At 35.7% G+C, this 12,154-nt stretch overlaps 2 protein-coding genes across 2 annotated transcripts in view; both read left to right on the forward strand.

The window, feature by feature from the left end:
• LOC107752962 (high mobility group B protein 7-like) overlaps nt 1–2,987 on the forward strand; it is a 4,016-nt gene extending 1,029 nt beyond the window's left edge. The window contains exons 2-3 of the mRNA XM_016569048.1: nt 427–543; nt 2,641–2,987. Coding sequence (XP_016424534.1) covers nt 427–543; nt 2,641–2,987 — 464 coding nt within the window. The remainder of the gene's footprint in view (nt 1–426; nt 544–2,640) is intronic.
• Nucleotides 2,974–8,817, forward strand: LOC107752935 (uncharacterized). The gene is made up of 5 exons (XM_016569002.1): nt 2,974–3,425; nt 4,543–4,872; nt 5,009–5,167; nt 6,852–6,955; nt 8,360–8,817. The coding sequence occupies exons 1-5, from the start codon at nt 3,368–3,370 to the stop codon at nt 8,414–8,416; spliced, it is 708 nt and encodes a 235-aa protein (XP_016424488.1). The 5' UTR covers nt 2,974–3,367; the 3' UTR covers nt 8,417–8,817.
• Nucleotides 8,818–12,154: the final 3,337 nt, after the last annotated feature.

Raw genomic sequence — 12,154 nt, forward strand, 5'->3', positions numbered from 1 at the left:
AAATCAAAATAACGGCGCCGTGGGTGGAAATTGACAGATTAAGGGGCGGTAATATTATAATGAGATCCCTTTGCCACGTCACCAAGGGAGCCAAATCAGATGCGCTCGTTTTCTCAGACGCTTGCAGAAAAAGGCTTACCAAAACAAAGTTACTGGGTTAATCATTTTCACGTTTCCTTGGTTGGTAGGTGCACCGGGGACCTATTATAGCACTTAAAACCTGGAAAAGTCAGATTTTCACGATATGTCACCTTTAAGATTTGAAAATCGTCTAGTGTGTCCTAGGGCTAAGTTAGGTTTTCCCCTTTTGTAGTTTTGTAGAATTCCTTTAAATTCTCACTAAAAAGTAGGATGTGCCACAAACAAACTACAAAGACCCTTTAGGTTTTTGTAAAAGATCTTAAAAAGCTCAATTGTTTTTCACAGGTAGTTCGCAGGAGGTTGTGATCATATATATTTTCAGAAGTCTGCCCTTCATCTGTCTGCTGGTGGTGTTCTTTTACCTAAACAGGGACAAAAAACAAGTCACAGCATCAAGACCAGGTTACTGTTCAACATATCCAACACAAACTTCACAACATAGTTTAGCTGTTTGTTTAGCCTGTAACCAAACAAACCAGCTCTGTAATGAAGAATTTGATTCAAACTTACATCATTTGATCTGAAACAAAAATATAACTGATAAAGATACAAGACTGAATGCTTAACACCTTTCACAAGACCAGTATCACATGTATCCTAAAAAGATAGAATCCCAGAATTCCAGAATGCATTGCTACAATGATTTAAAAAAAATCCAAGATGATGCAATAATGCACAAAAGATGATTTAATTAATGCAAAAACTATCAATAAAGATAGTCACTATTTTACAACCTCTGAGTTCTTATCTTGAAAGGTTTACAGTCAATTATAAATACATTTAATTACAGAGATCTTTAATAGGATTTTTTTTTTCTAAACACTTGACAGAATATTCAGATTTTTAAAACGGCAGCAGTGGTGTATGAATTTGTGGTCAGAGGTCAGTGTCTAACAACATATCAGTTTGTTTTCATGCATGAGCACCTATTGACTATTTTTGTCTCTTTGTTATGACAAAGTGTGGTAAGCAAAGTTAAATAATGGGTTTGTACCACAGTTAAGAATATTCACCCAAAAATGAAAAATTTGCTGAAAATGTGCTCATCCTCAGGCCATCAAAGATGTAGATGTGTTTCTTCATCAGAAGAGATTTGGAGAAATTTAGCATTGCATCGAATGGGTGCCGTCTGAATGAGAGTCTAAACAGCTGATAAAAACATCGCAATAATCCACAAGTAATCCACATGACTCCAGACCAACAATTAATGTCTTGTAAAGTGAAAAGCTGCATGTTTGTAAGACATAAATCCAGTATTAAGGCACTTGAACTTTAAACTGTTGCTTCGGGCCAACATACAAGTCCATAATCCATAATAATGCTTCCACCAGTGAAAAAGTCCATCACCTGTTGTCTTCTCACATCAAAATCCACCGATACATTTGTTTATAACTGTTTTGGACTGTTTTCACTTGTAAACGGTGCTTGATCTGTGCAGACTTATTCACTGGAGAAATCATTATTATGGATAGAGGACTTTATGGATAGAAGTAAAAATGTCTTAATGATAGATTTATTTGTTACAAACATGAAGCTTTTCACTTCACAAGTCATTAATTGATGGACTGAAGTGGTGTGGATTATTTGTGGATTATTGTGATGTTTTTATCAGATGTTTGGACTCTCATTCTGACGGCACCCATTCACTGCAGAGGATCCACTGGTGAGCAGTCACTACATCTTGGATTGCCTGAGGGTGAGTACATTTTCAGCAAATTTTCTTTTTTTGGCAAACTGTTCCTTTAAAGTAAAAGTTAAAGGCACAATATGTAATTTTTGCCGCTAGAGGGCTCGTATTCAAAATAAACAAATAGACAAAGGCGTAGTTAGATGACGCAGTGACTGAGTGTGGAATCATGGGAGTTGTCGTCTTCATCTCCACAGCCGATGCAATCTGACGGGACTCGGGCAGAAATCATGATCATGGATGAGCTAATGATTTATTAATGTAATAGAATGAAGCAGGGTGAGGCTGAAAGCCGTCGAAGCGAAACGAGGCCGCTGAACGAGCGCGACACACGGCTCGAAAGCAGCAGAGCTTTTATGCCACAGTTGACCGCTTCCGCTCCTTCCGGTCGTGCGTATGTGGGTTAAAAAAGCAGCGCATTTGAAAGTTCTGTTATTATGCTACTCTGTGCGGTTGTCACCGGTCTAATAAAACGCACAACATATTAAAGCGTCTTTGGTGTTTCCATGTTTTCTACAAAACAAAACCGGAAATCGAGGGGTTATGACGTCATTGGCAGGCGACACAATGACACTATGGACACGGTCCGTGTCACTAGTTAAAATTGCTTATTTCTCTGGATTTAAACATTCTTCGAAACATTTGGGATAATGTAAGTACACAAGTCAGCAAAATATATAACACTGTTCTAGTGGTTTTTGGATATTTTAATTAAAAAATCTTACATATTGTGCCTTTAATACCCTTAGATGTTAGTGAGATCTTGCTGATTTCTTTCTTTCTTTCTTTCTTTCTTTCTTTTCAATCTAAAGCAGTTGAGCATGCTGTAGAATCAGAAAGACCGGATGAAGACCTGGAGGCCGGAGAGACACAGAGGAGTGAAACTGAAGAGGCGAAAAAGGGTGACAATGTTTCTGAACAGGAGAAAAAGAGGGTCAATAATGAGAAACCTGAAGTTACTGCTGCAACAGAAGAAGAAGAAGATGAAGAAAAACAGATCGATGTAGTTGTAGACACTGAACAAGGTACATCTCCAATGCATGACAATGAAAAAAACAAGACTGAATCTGTTCTGAACACTGACGAAAAGACACATCTAATGACTGATGCTGAAGAAGTGACTGTTTCTGTGCTGGGCGGCTTTGGTTCAGCTCTGTGAGACACACAGGAAATGGAGTCATGGGTGTGTTGTTCAGGTCTATGATGCCACTTCCTGCATGATTGCTTGTTTGCAGACTCATAATGGTTTGCAATGATTTACACTGAATTCTGAAAGTAGATGAAATATAATATGTCTTGTGCATGCATGAATCTTTCTGTTTGATTGTGTGTATTGTGGGATTGTGTATATGGTTGTGTTCAGTGTGTCTTGGGTGAATCGAATGTGAGATCAGTGTTGTGGTTTACTGTGGGCTTCGCTGTGATAAAATTAGTTAAGTGGGGAGGGGGTGAGATTCTGAGAGTACGAGTGTCTCATGCGTGTGAAAGGTTGTGATGTGGGAGTAAAGCAGAGTTCAGATTCTCAGCAGATGCTCAGAAATGAAGTGTTCCTCCAGACTCCTGTGTGGGCTCCTCGTGTCATGCCTTTGTTTCAGAGGTAAGTGCCACTCGAAACTCCTTCCCCAATGGAAAACCAGCACAGATGCTCCAGGATACTGTTCTGTATAGTACAAAATAAAATAAATCAACTGTCTGTAGAGCTGTGAGAGGATGCTGCCTTTCTGTATTCATCAGGAGACATTTTTGTAGCATTTTGGACTATTTTAATAAATACTTGTGAAGAGTTGTCTAGTTGTATAATTAGAGTATATGGTCATTTTTTCTGCCATGTTGTTGATCGCTTAGAAAAAAAAAATTCTTCTTCATTATTCCTTTGTTGTTGATATTTAAACATGTTTTATAAGGTAGAGCTGTATAAGAAATTAAAAGGTACTACTGCTAAGGAAGGTGGAAGAATTGAACATATAAATTGCTGTAAAACATTTTTTTAAACTAGCTAAGTCACTCAGTAACATTTGTAGGCATGAACACAACATACTGTGAACAACAAGCGGTCCAATTTGAGTTGATTAGATCGATGTGATCTGTAAGAGCTTTTATATATATATATATATATATATATATATATATGAGATAGACTTTGTGGTCTTTATTTGTTTTTCACAATTATCACCCATTATTTTTGACATTGTTCTTTTCTTTTTTCCCACCTTGATGTGGTTTTATTTCAAATTCTCACCAGTGGTTTTGCACCATCGTGATGGGCTTCTTTTTTTTTTTTTTTCTTAAGAGATATTTCCTTATAGTGGGTCTTAACTAACTTCACAAAATAAACATTATAAAATTCTCAATAACAGATATTATTGAATCTTTAATATTTTTATGAATTAAAAAATAAATTATAATTTTTACATATGATATTTATGTATTTCTTGTTTATTCTACAAGGTTAAATGCACTGTTAATCCTTAAAAATAGGGCACGATATAATAAAGGAATTTTCCGTATTTATTTTTTACAGGTGCATGTTTTACCTGTATTTTAAATTTTGCACTTCATTGTGTTATGTTTTAGCGTTAACGGAAATGTCTGTAAAATTGCCAGGTTTTTTTTGTTTTCAATACTAACAGTTTAAGTAACAGAAAAGTCCTCAAAGCCACAAGATAATACAACAAAACGTTCATGTGTTTTGTGTGTTTATGCTTTTCTCACAGGTTCAAGTGAGAGTCTGTCTGTGATTCAGAGTCCATCCAGCATCACTGTGAATGAAGGAGAATCTACTCACATCAGCTGCTGCTGGAATGAAATAACACAGAAAGTTAAAGTTGCTTGGTACATCAATGAGAAAAAACACACCGGAGTAAAGCAGGTACTCCAAGAGCATAAAACACAGAACTGTTCAATTCTGAATCTCACAAACATACTTAAAAACGCTTCAGGTCATTATGTTTGTGAAGTGACTCAAGACATACCAGTCCTGCTTGAGAAGAATGGTAGTGCAACAGTCATAACTGTCAATGACAGAGATAACAAAACAGTGACTGGTAAGATTCTTCCTACACAAAATAATTTTTACTACAAATCCCAATACAATAAAAAAAAAAACTAAAATACCACCATTATTAAAATCATACAATATAATTTCAGTTCAACTAATTCAGTCTATTTCTTCTGTTGAAGTTTCTGACCCGCCTCAAACTACCCAGACTGCACACAGTTCACCAGCACCAGACACTTCACCTCCCTTTCTGCCTTTGTCTCTGGCTGCTGCCATCAGCCTGCTGACCCTCTGCTTGGCCTTCAGTGTGTGCAAGATGAGGAACTCCTGTAAAAAATCAGGTACACTTCAATACTGAGACTCATTACTGGTGTGTTTGTGCTGCCGCATTGTTTTCATCATCTGTGGTATTGCTGTACTGTACTTATGTTTTCCTGCAAAGCTTAGACTCATTAAAAGTTCATTACGAATTATAATGCTTTTTACACCAATTATACCCAGTTCAATGTGTATAGTTCAATAGCCAGTGTGTCTATTTATTGTTCATTCACGGATTGGACGAATTGGACATTTTCTTCAGCTGACTAAACAACAGCACCACTCAAAAAAAACAACAACCTTACACTGACTAACAGTACAGTGAATGATGCAAGTGCATGTAATATGAAAAATAATGTAGCCTATGTCACAAAGTTGCTGTGTGAGCAGGTCTTTTATGTCAAAACTTGTCAGATTTTGTAGCGGTGTGGCCCCCCGCACAGGAAGTGCAACTGTTGAGCTTATTCAAACACACATTTAAAATTACTTTTTAAAAGTAGTAGTTATTATTCTAAATAAAATTTAACATTTTTTTAAATTACTATTACTATTAATAGTAGTTACTATTAATTACAAAAATTCCAAAACATTACTTTTAAAAATTATTTAATTTTTATATTATATAAAAATATATTTTCAAATATTTGTATATATATGTATTAATATAAAATATATACATTTTATTTGACTTAAATAATATTTTGTTTTTGAAAAAAAAAAAGTGTTACATTGTTACTTTTTGCAGACATGCATTACTAAAACCGGTCTCAAATGATGGGCTGCAATTAGTACATTCTGAATGGATCACGAACAGCAAGAAAATCAATGTTTTTCTTATTTTTCATATTTTGCCATTCGGTATTATGGTTAATATTAATACAATACAAGACCAGTGTTTGGTTGGTAAAACACTTCAGCTGTTTATGCATTTACAAAATGGTTTTCCTATTCTGAAAATGTCATATTAATCATTTTCATATTGTTGGCCTGTGCAGTGTGTATTAATATTAATTTTAAAATTAATATATTATACTATTTACATATATAATTTTACATAATATATTTCTACAATATTCCATGTAAAATCTGGTTTCTGAAGCAGAGCCATTGCTTGAGTTACTTGCATTACTATTTCAGTTGGCTGAGGCTCTCTCGCACACTCTTGCAGGTGTTTTTTTTTCATTTGTGGTAAAGTGGGATTTTTTTTTTTTTTTGCTGTATACAGTTTTTTTGTCATCTGGACATAGCTTGCATGCAATGACTTTAACACCTCTGTATATAAGCAATGCTACTTATAGTATAGACAGCTTTGTTGGTTTATAATGGGAACAGTATATTTTTGTTGTGTCACAATGCCCGCTTGCAGTGTAGACATGGTGTCATGCACACTGCATAGACTTATGTGGCTTGTTGGGCAGGGCGAGTTGTTTGGTTCTATGTGTCAGTAAATAAATAAACAATAGAAAGTGCATTGCTTTTTTTGGGAAAGGTTTGAGAGGCATACCTGTTACTTCTGATTTAAAAAATGCAATCAGTAATGGAGATGAGAGCAGTCTGGTATTCATTTGACCTGCACAAACATAGATTTACTAGATCAAAAATTCTATAATAACATAAAGCTGGTTTGAAAGGTTATGTATGGTTTTGAATTGTCATCATAGATATTTGGATGTAGCCATAAATCTCAATGTCTGTATCTCACCTCAGAGCGAGTGGTCATTCACCAGACGCCTAACAGTGAGGGTGAGGAGCATGAGCACATGGAAGAGGAGGACGGTAGCACAGGCTCCTCTCGAGGATCCCTCCAATGGGTAAGTCAGATCCGACTTCATGAGAAGTCGAAATAATTGGTACAAGATAGCAAAATTATATGCGTTGGGTCATGCAAAAACATACAACTCTAACCTAAGTCTGTCTATAAAGCCTAACCATGTTTGTAACAGAAAACAACTATTTGTTGAACTAAGTTGTTTTCAGGAATGTGTTGGTGAGACACGTTTTCATGAGTGTGTGTTGGTTGGTTTCTAAACACACCCATGGCGCCAAATGTTGGTGTTTGGCTCTGTTTGAAAGAGAATACTAGCGTACTGCATGCTGCAAATTATGTCTTGTGTATTATTTTGTAAAAACTCAAAGGTGTTTGGTGTCACATGACCATGTGATGTTACATGTACAGTCAAGTTCTTTTTATTTCAGTATCATTTTCACAGTGGACATTGTTCCAAAGCAGCATTACAGAAAAATAATGTCTTAAATTTTTAAGACTAATTTCTTAGTTAAATGATTTGTGTGCAGTTATAATCTTGGAAATACATAGGGTTATTTTGCATTTTTATTGTAAAAAAAAAAAACCAACCAAAAAACGTTTAGCTGTTAATTTGTCACACTGGACTGAAGTGCATTGCATTGCATTGTGTATCCCACACAGTCCCAGTCGGCACGTGGCTGACCTTTAATGTTGAAATAGTTGCAATAATGTCAGTTGTTGTTTCAACATTGAAAAAACATTGAAATAACATTTAATGCTAAATGGTTACAAAAAGGTTATCAAAATACTTATAAGTCAGGCTGAAATTCATTCTGTCGAAAAGGTGTTGAAACAATGTCGCAAATCAACGTAAATTCAACAAAATCGAAAAGTGATTCAACCTTGATCCATAAAATTGGTTCACCTGTGGATAAAAACTGAAAAGACATCTGGAAGTGTGTTCTGTATTGTTGTAACATTTGAGGAAATGTAGTAGGTCATTTGAGTTATTCATACATATGCATACAAAAATTAGCATAATGCAAATTCCAAAACAGACTCTTTATGAAGGACCCTTGACCCAAATCAGCAATAATGCATTGTAATACAGGGCACAATAAAATGTGTCTCAAGTAGACACAAGTAGCCGGCTAGATCTGAAAAAAATAAAACATGTTTTTCTTCTGAATTTGAATGAATTAAAAATGTTTTTGCTCTGGATTGTTTTGCTTCCCACATTATTGTATGATGTCATAAAGCACAATTTCTGAGCAACATCTGCAATTCCACTGTGAGAGCATGCGGCGAGATCTCACTGATGCGCTTCTGAGCCTCATTCTGTGTCAAATCTGCTCTTTTATATCACGTCTCTTTAAATTCTCTAGGATTCTGATGAAATTATTCCATATTACATCCATATTTCAAATGACAATACTGTTTGATGCATGCTGTCTTTCTCTCTCTACAGTATCAAGTGCCTGTTTACTGGTCTTACTTTGATCTACAGAGGGGTGAAGACCAGTGACAACCAGAGAGGAAAGACAAACGTGATGTTCAGTTCATTGGATTGCATTTTGCATTCACTCTCTTCTTTCATGAGAGCATTTTTGTAAATAGCAGAAGCGATTTTAATCTTCAGATACAGTTGAAACCCTCAGCTGAAGCTCTTGATTGTGGTATCAGATGTTAATCTCTCTGTTTGTATAGCAGCTCTATTGATTTTTATTCTTATTTAAAAAAAAATTTTTTTTATATGAGTCTTTCTTTAATTAAAGTGAAGATGTGTCATACTGACATGCATGAAAAACTACTTGGATTTCATGCCCAGACAGATGCAATTCAAACATGTATAAAAGTAACTCATACTGCCTGCCCTGAAGTTTTAGTAGTTCTCTGTGTCTAACCGTGAAGAGTTTTATAATAAAGAGTTTTATGCTGTACAGATGTCGGCTATGCCTTTCAGCCTTCTTAGAAATGTTTCTAAGACTTGATTCTGACACTTTCATACTGTGGTTTCTTTTGCCATTTACAAAAAAGGTCTGTGAAAACCATTGACTGTGATACTTGTGTACGTGAGACAGAGGAGAGTGAGTAGATGTTGAGTTACAGGGTGGAAACTGTGATGGTATTGACAGGTCAATGGTAGGAAATGGAAACTGCAGTGCATCTGGTTTCCTTTGACCTTATTTTCAACATGATGCACTTGTGTGTTCTGTTGACCAAACAAACAAAGCAACAAGTAATAAAGTAAATAAAATTTACTGGTAGTCACATAGAATAAATACACCAGGTTTTCATGACAACTGCAAGCAAACATATGCTGATGTCAGAGGTCTGACTGTAGGCACTGATAGTTGAAAACTGCAGCTAACTTTGCTAAACTGCCTGCCTGTGTGTGTGTGTGTGTGTGTTTTAATGAGCAATAATGCACCTGGACATGTACCATGAATAAAGTAAACTAAAGTCAAAATGAATGAATGAATGAATGATGCATTTATATAGCGCTTTATTGTGTATTGCTGTACACCCAAAGCGCTCTACAATCACGTTGCGGGGTCTCTCCTCAACCACCAGAAAAAATGCTCCCTTACTTGTGTGTGAACTTCACTGCCTCAAGTTGTTTTCTTCATAAGGTTTTGACTATGCTGCCTGCTAAAATACAGTTATATTGTATATGTCTATAAAACGAGTAGATAGAAACAAAATATTCTCTGTATTTTTAATTTTTCTCACCCATGTCTCTCTTTATTTTTTATTTTCTTACTTTGTATGATGTCTGTCCTTCCTCCAGGGGAAACTGCAAGCCATTTGAACAAGCAAACAACATCAGTCTACAGTAAATATCCAATCAAGATTGACTACCACAAAAACGTTTGAGAAGGCGAAACACATTCTGGTCATTCATGTGTTTTGGACAACAGATTTTACAGTCTATAAAGAATGATTTTAAACATACTTGTGGTGAAAACTGTGCACAGTGTGATTTAGACAGATGCAAATTCTTAAGTATGAGGTGTGTAAGAGAAAAACTTAATCTAGGTCATGGTAGTGCATGAAGAGGACCAGTACAACTTGATGGCACATTTGTTGTTGGCCATCTCTTTAGATTTAGTCAAAATCTGAAGTTATTTGGTGACACAGTTAGTTTTATTTTCCTATGTAAGAAATAACTGCAGGTTTTAAATGCGTCATCATTAGCTTATTAAAGGTCATGGTCTGTATGCTTGAACACTGAGGCGTGAAACCACTGTGAATCTTACCACTAATATTGTTTTTAAGCACATGCTTGAAGGAGCAGTCACACTAGGCCTACACTTTTTTCCTTCCATTCATTTCCATTCATACACATGCATATGTGGGACACAGGGAACGCAAGCTCATGAGTAAGAATTTTCGCAGTTTGGCTGTGTTCTGAAGTCAAAGTTTAGTAAACTCTTCATATTAAGTGAAGACGTGTGACTGACAGAAGATCTATATAGGTTATGGCATGACCTCTTATCTAAATTAAAAGAATACAAACTTTAAAAGAGTTGCTGGAAAGTGGAGAAAATTTAATATTTTTACATTTTGGATTTATTATTATTTATTATACGTCGAATTTGTGTTTTAAAATTAGGCGCCACAGAGCGTGACGTCATATCACGACGACCGTTGCGTTGAAGTATCAGTAGAAATTTCGCGCTCAACACAGTTTGAATCGCGTTCAGTAATACGCCTCATTTACATAAAAACAGGCATGTTTGTTTAGAAACGAATTATAATAACTTACTTTAGAAAAAATAAGTAGTACTGGCAGTGATGTACCTGGTTTCGCTTAAAAATGTGCGTTTTTTTGTGAATCTGGCCTTTCATCAGTCACAGCGCTAAACTCGTCTGCCGCTCTCAACGCACGAGACCAACATCCTCCGAGCGCCGCCGTTTAATTTCACCTGACAGACTGCAGGAGGCCGTAACCGGATTATCACACAGCAAAACCCGCATGTAAGTCAATAAATTTGTCGTAGACGGCTTCACCTACGTCTGGGACAATAGCAAACACCTGCATATTGATTGTCTGTCATCACGGGTTTAATAATAAATGTCTCGCTCAGTCTTGCATTTGTCACTCAAGACTAATAGAAACTCGCGTCCAATAACAGACTTACTCAATAAACGTCTCTATACCCCTATGACAGATGTGTTTGTGTATTGTAATATTGACCTGAATTATGTTTGCCCGAGTTTTATTGCAATGTCTCTTTCTGTAGCCTATACACAAACACATATAGATACGTGAAATATTAAATAAATAATATCAGTCAGAAGTTTGAACACTTTTCCCACAACATTTTATAACAGTAGTATTCATGTTCTGAATACATTTGACAACAAATCTATGATGTAACAATCGGAATTATGGGGATTGTGCGACAATATAAACTTTTTGTTATTTATTTATTTATTTATTTAATAACGTATTTAGTAAATAAATAAAAAATAAATAATTGTCTCACATTACAATTGCATTTCTAAAGAACTAATTTTAAGCAAACGTCAAGTATTAACTTTCAGATCAAAAGGGTCTAAAGATAACGAGAAACCAAGTGTGTCTAAAATGGTGGTGTTTTCTTTCTTTTTATATCACCTTATGATCATAATTTTCATTTTTTCCCCAAGCTGTCATATCAAATGTGGATTTGCTTGTACCTTTCTTCTGTAAAGCTAAAGGCTGGAGACCCCTGCTCTCAGCTGTCAGACCAACACAATGATAATTAATATTGGTGTCTAGTGACAGCTGCAAACTCAGACACCTCTGGAAGTGTCTGTCTGTGTGTGTGTGTGTGTGTGTGTGTGTGTGCGTGGGCAAGCTGTATTTCAGAGATAAATTTGTACTCAGAAGTGAACTAAATTCGAGAACCTCCCTTTAGGGACATGTGGAAGCATCTGTTCTTAATTTAAAAAAAACAACAGCAACAACAACTTTTTTTTATATATATAATTTTTAAATGCTAAAAGAATTCTATCAGATTTCTGTCACTCATAGATGAGAGTGTATGTTCTGTTGCTGTTATTATTCATTCTTCAATTATGAGTGGATGCAGTTTTGCAAATGAGCATTATTTGTAAAGGGGTCATATGATGTTGCTAAAAAGAACATTATTTGGTGTATTTGGTGTAATGCAATGTGTTTATGCATAATGACTTATACTGTGTTTTTACGTGTTGCGTTGCATCGTGAGCTAGAGTGAGGAACGGCCGGCGGGCTTGCGGCAACCACATGTGA

Source organism: Sinocyclocheilus rhinocerous, unplaced genomic scaffold (genome assembly GCF_001515625.1).
Source record: "Sinocyclocheilus rhinocerous isolate Xijiao unplaced genomic scaffold, SAMN03320098_v1.1 scaffold231, whole genome shotgun sequence".
Taxonomy (NCBI): Eukaryota; Metazoa; Chordata; class Actinopteri; order Cypriniformes; family Cyprinidae; genus Sinocyclocheilus; species Sinocyclocheilus rhinocerous.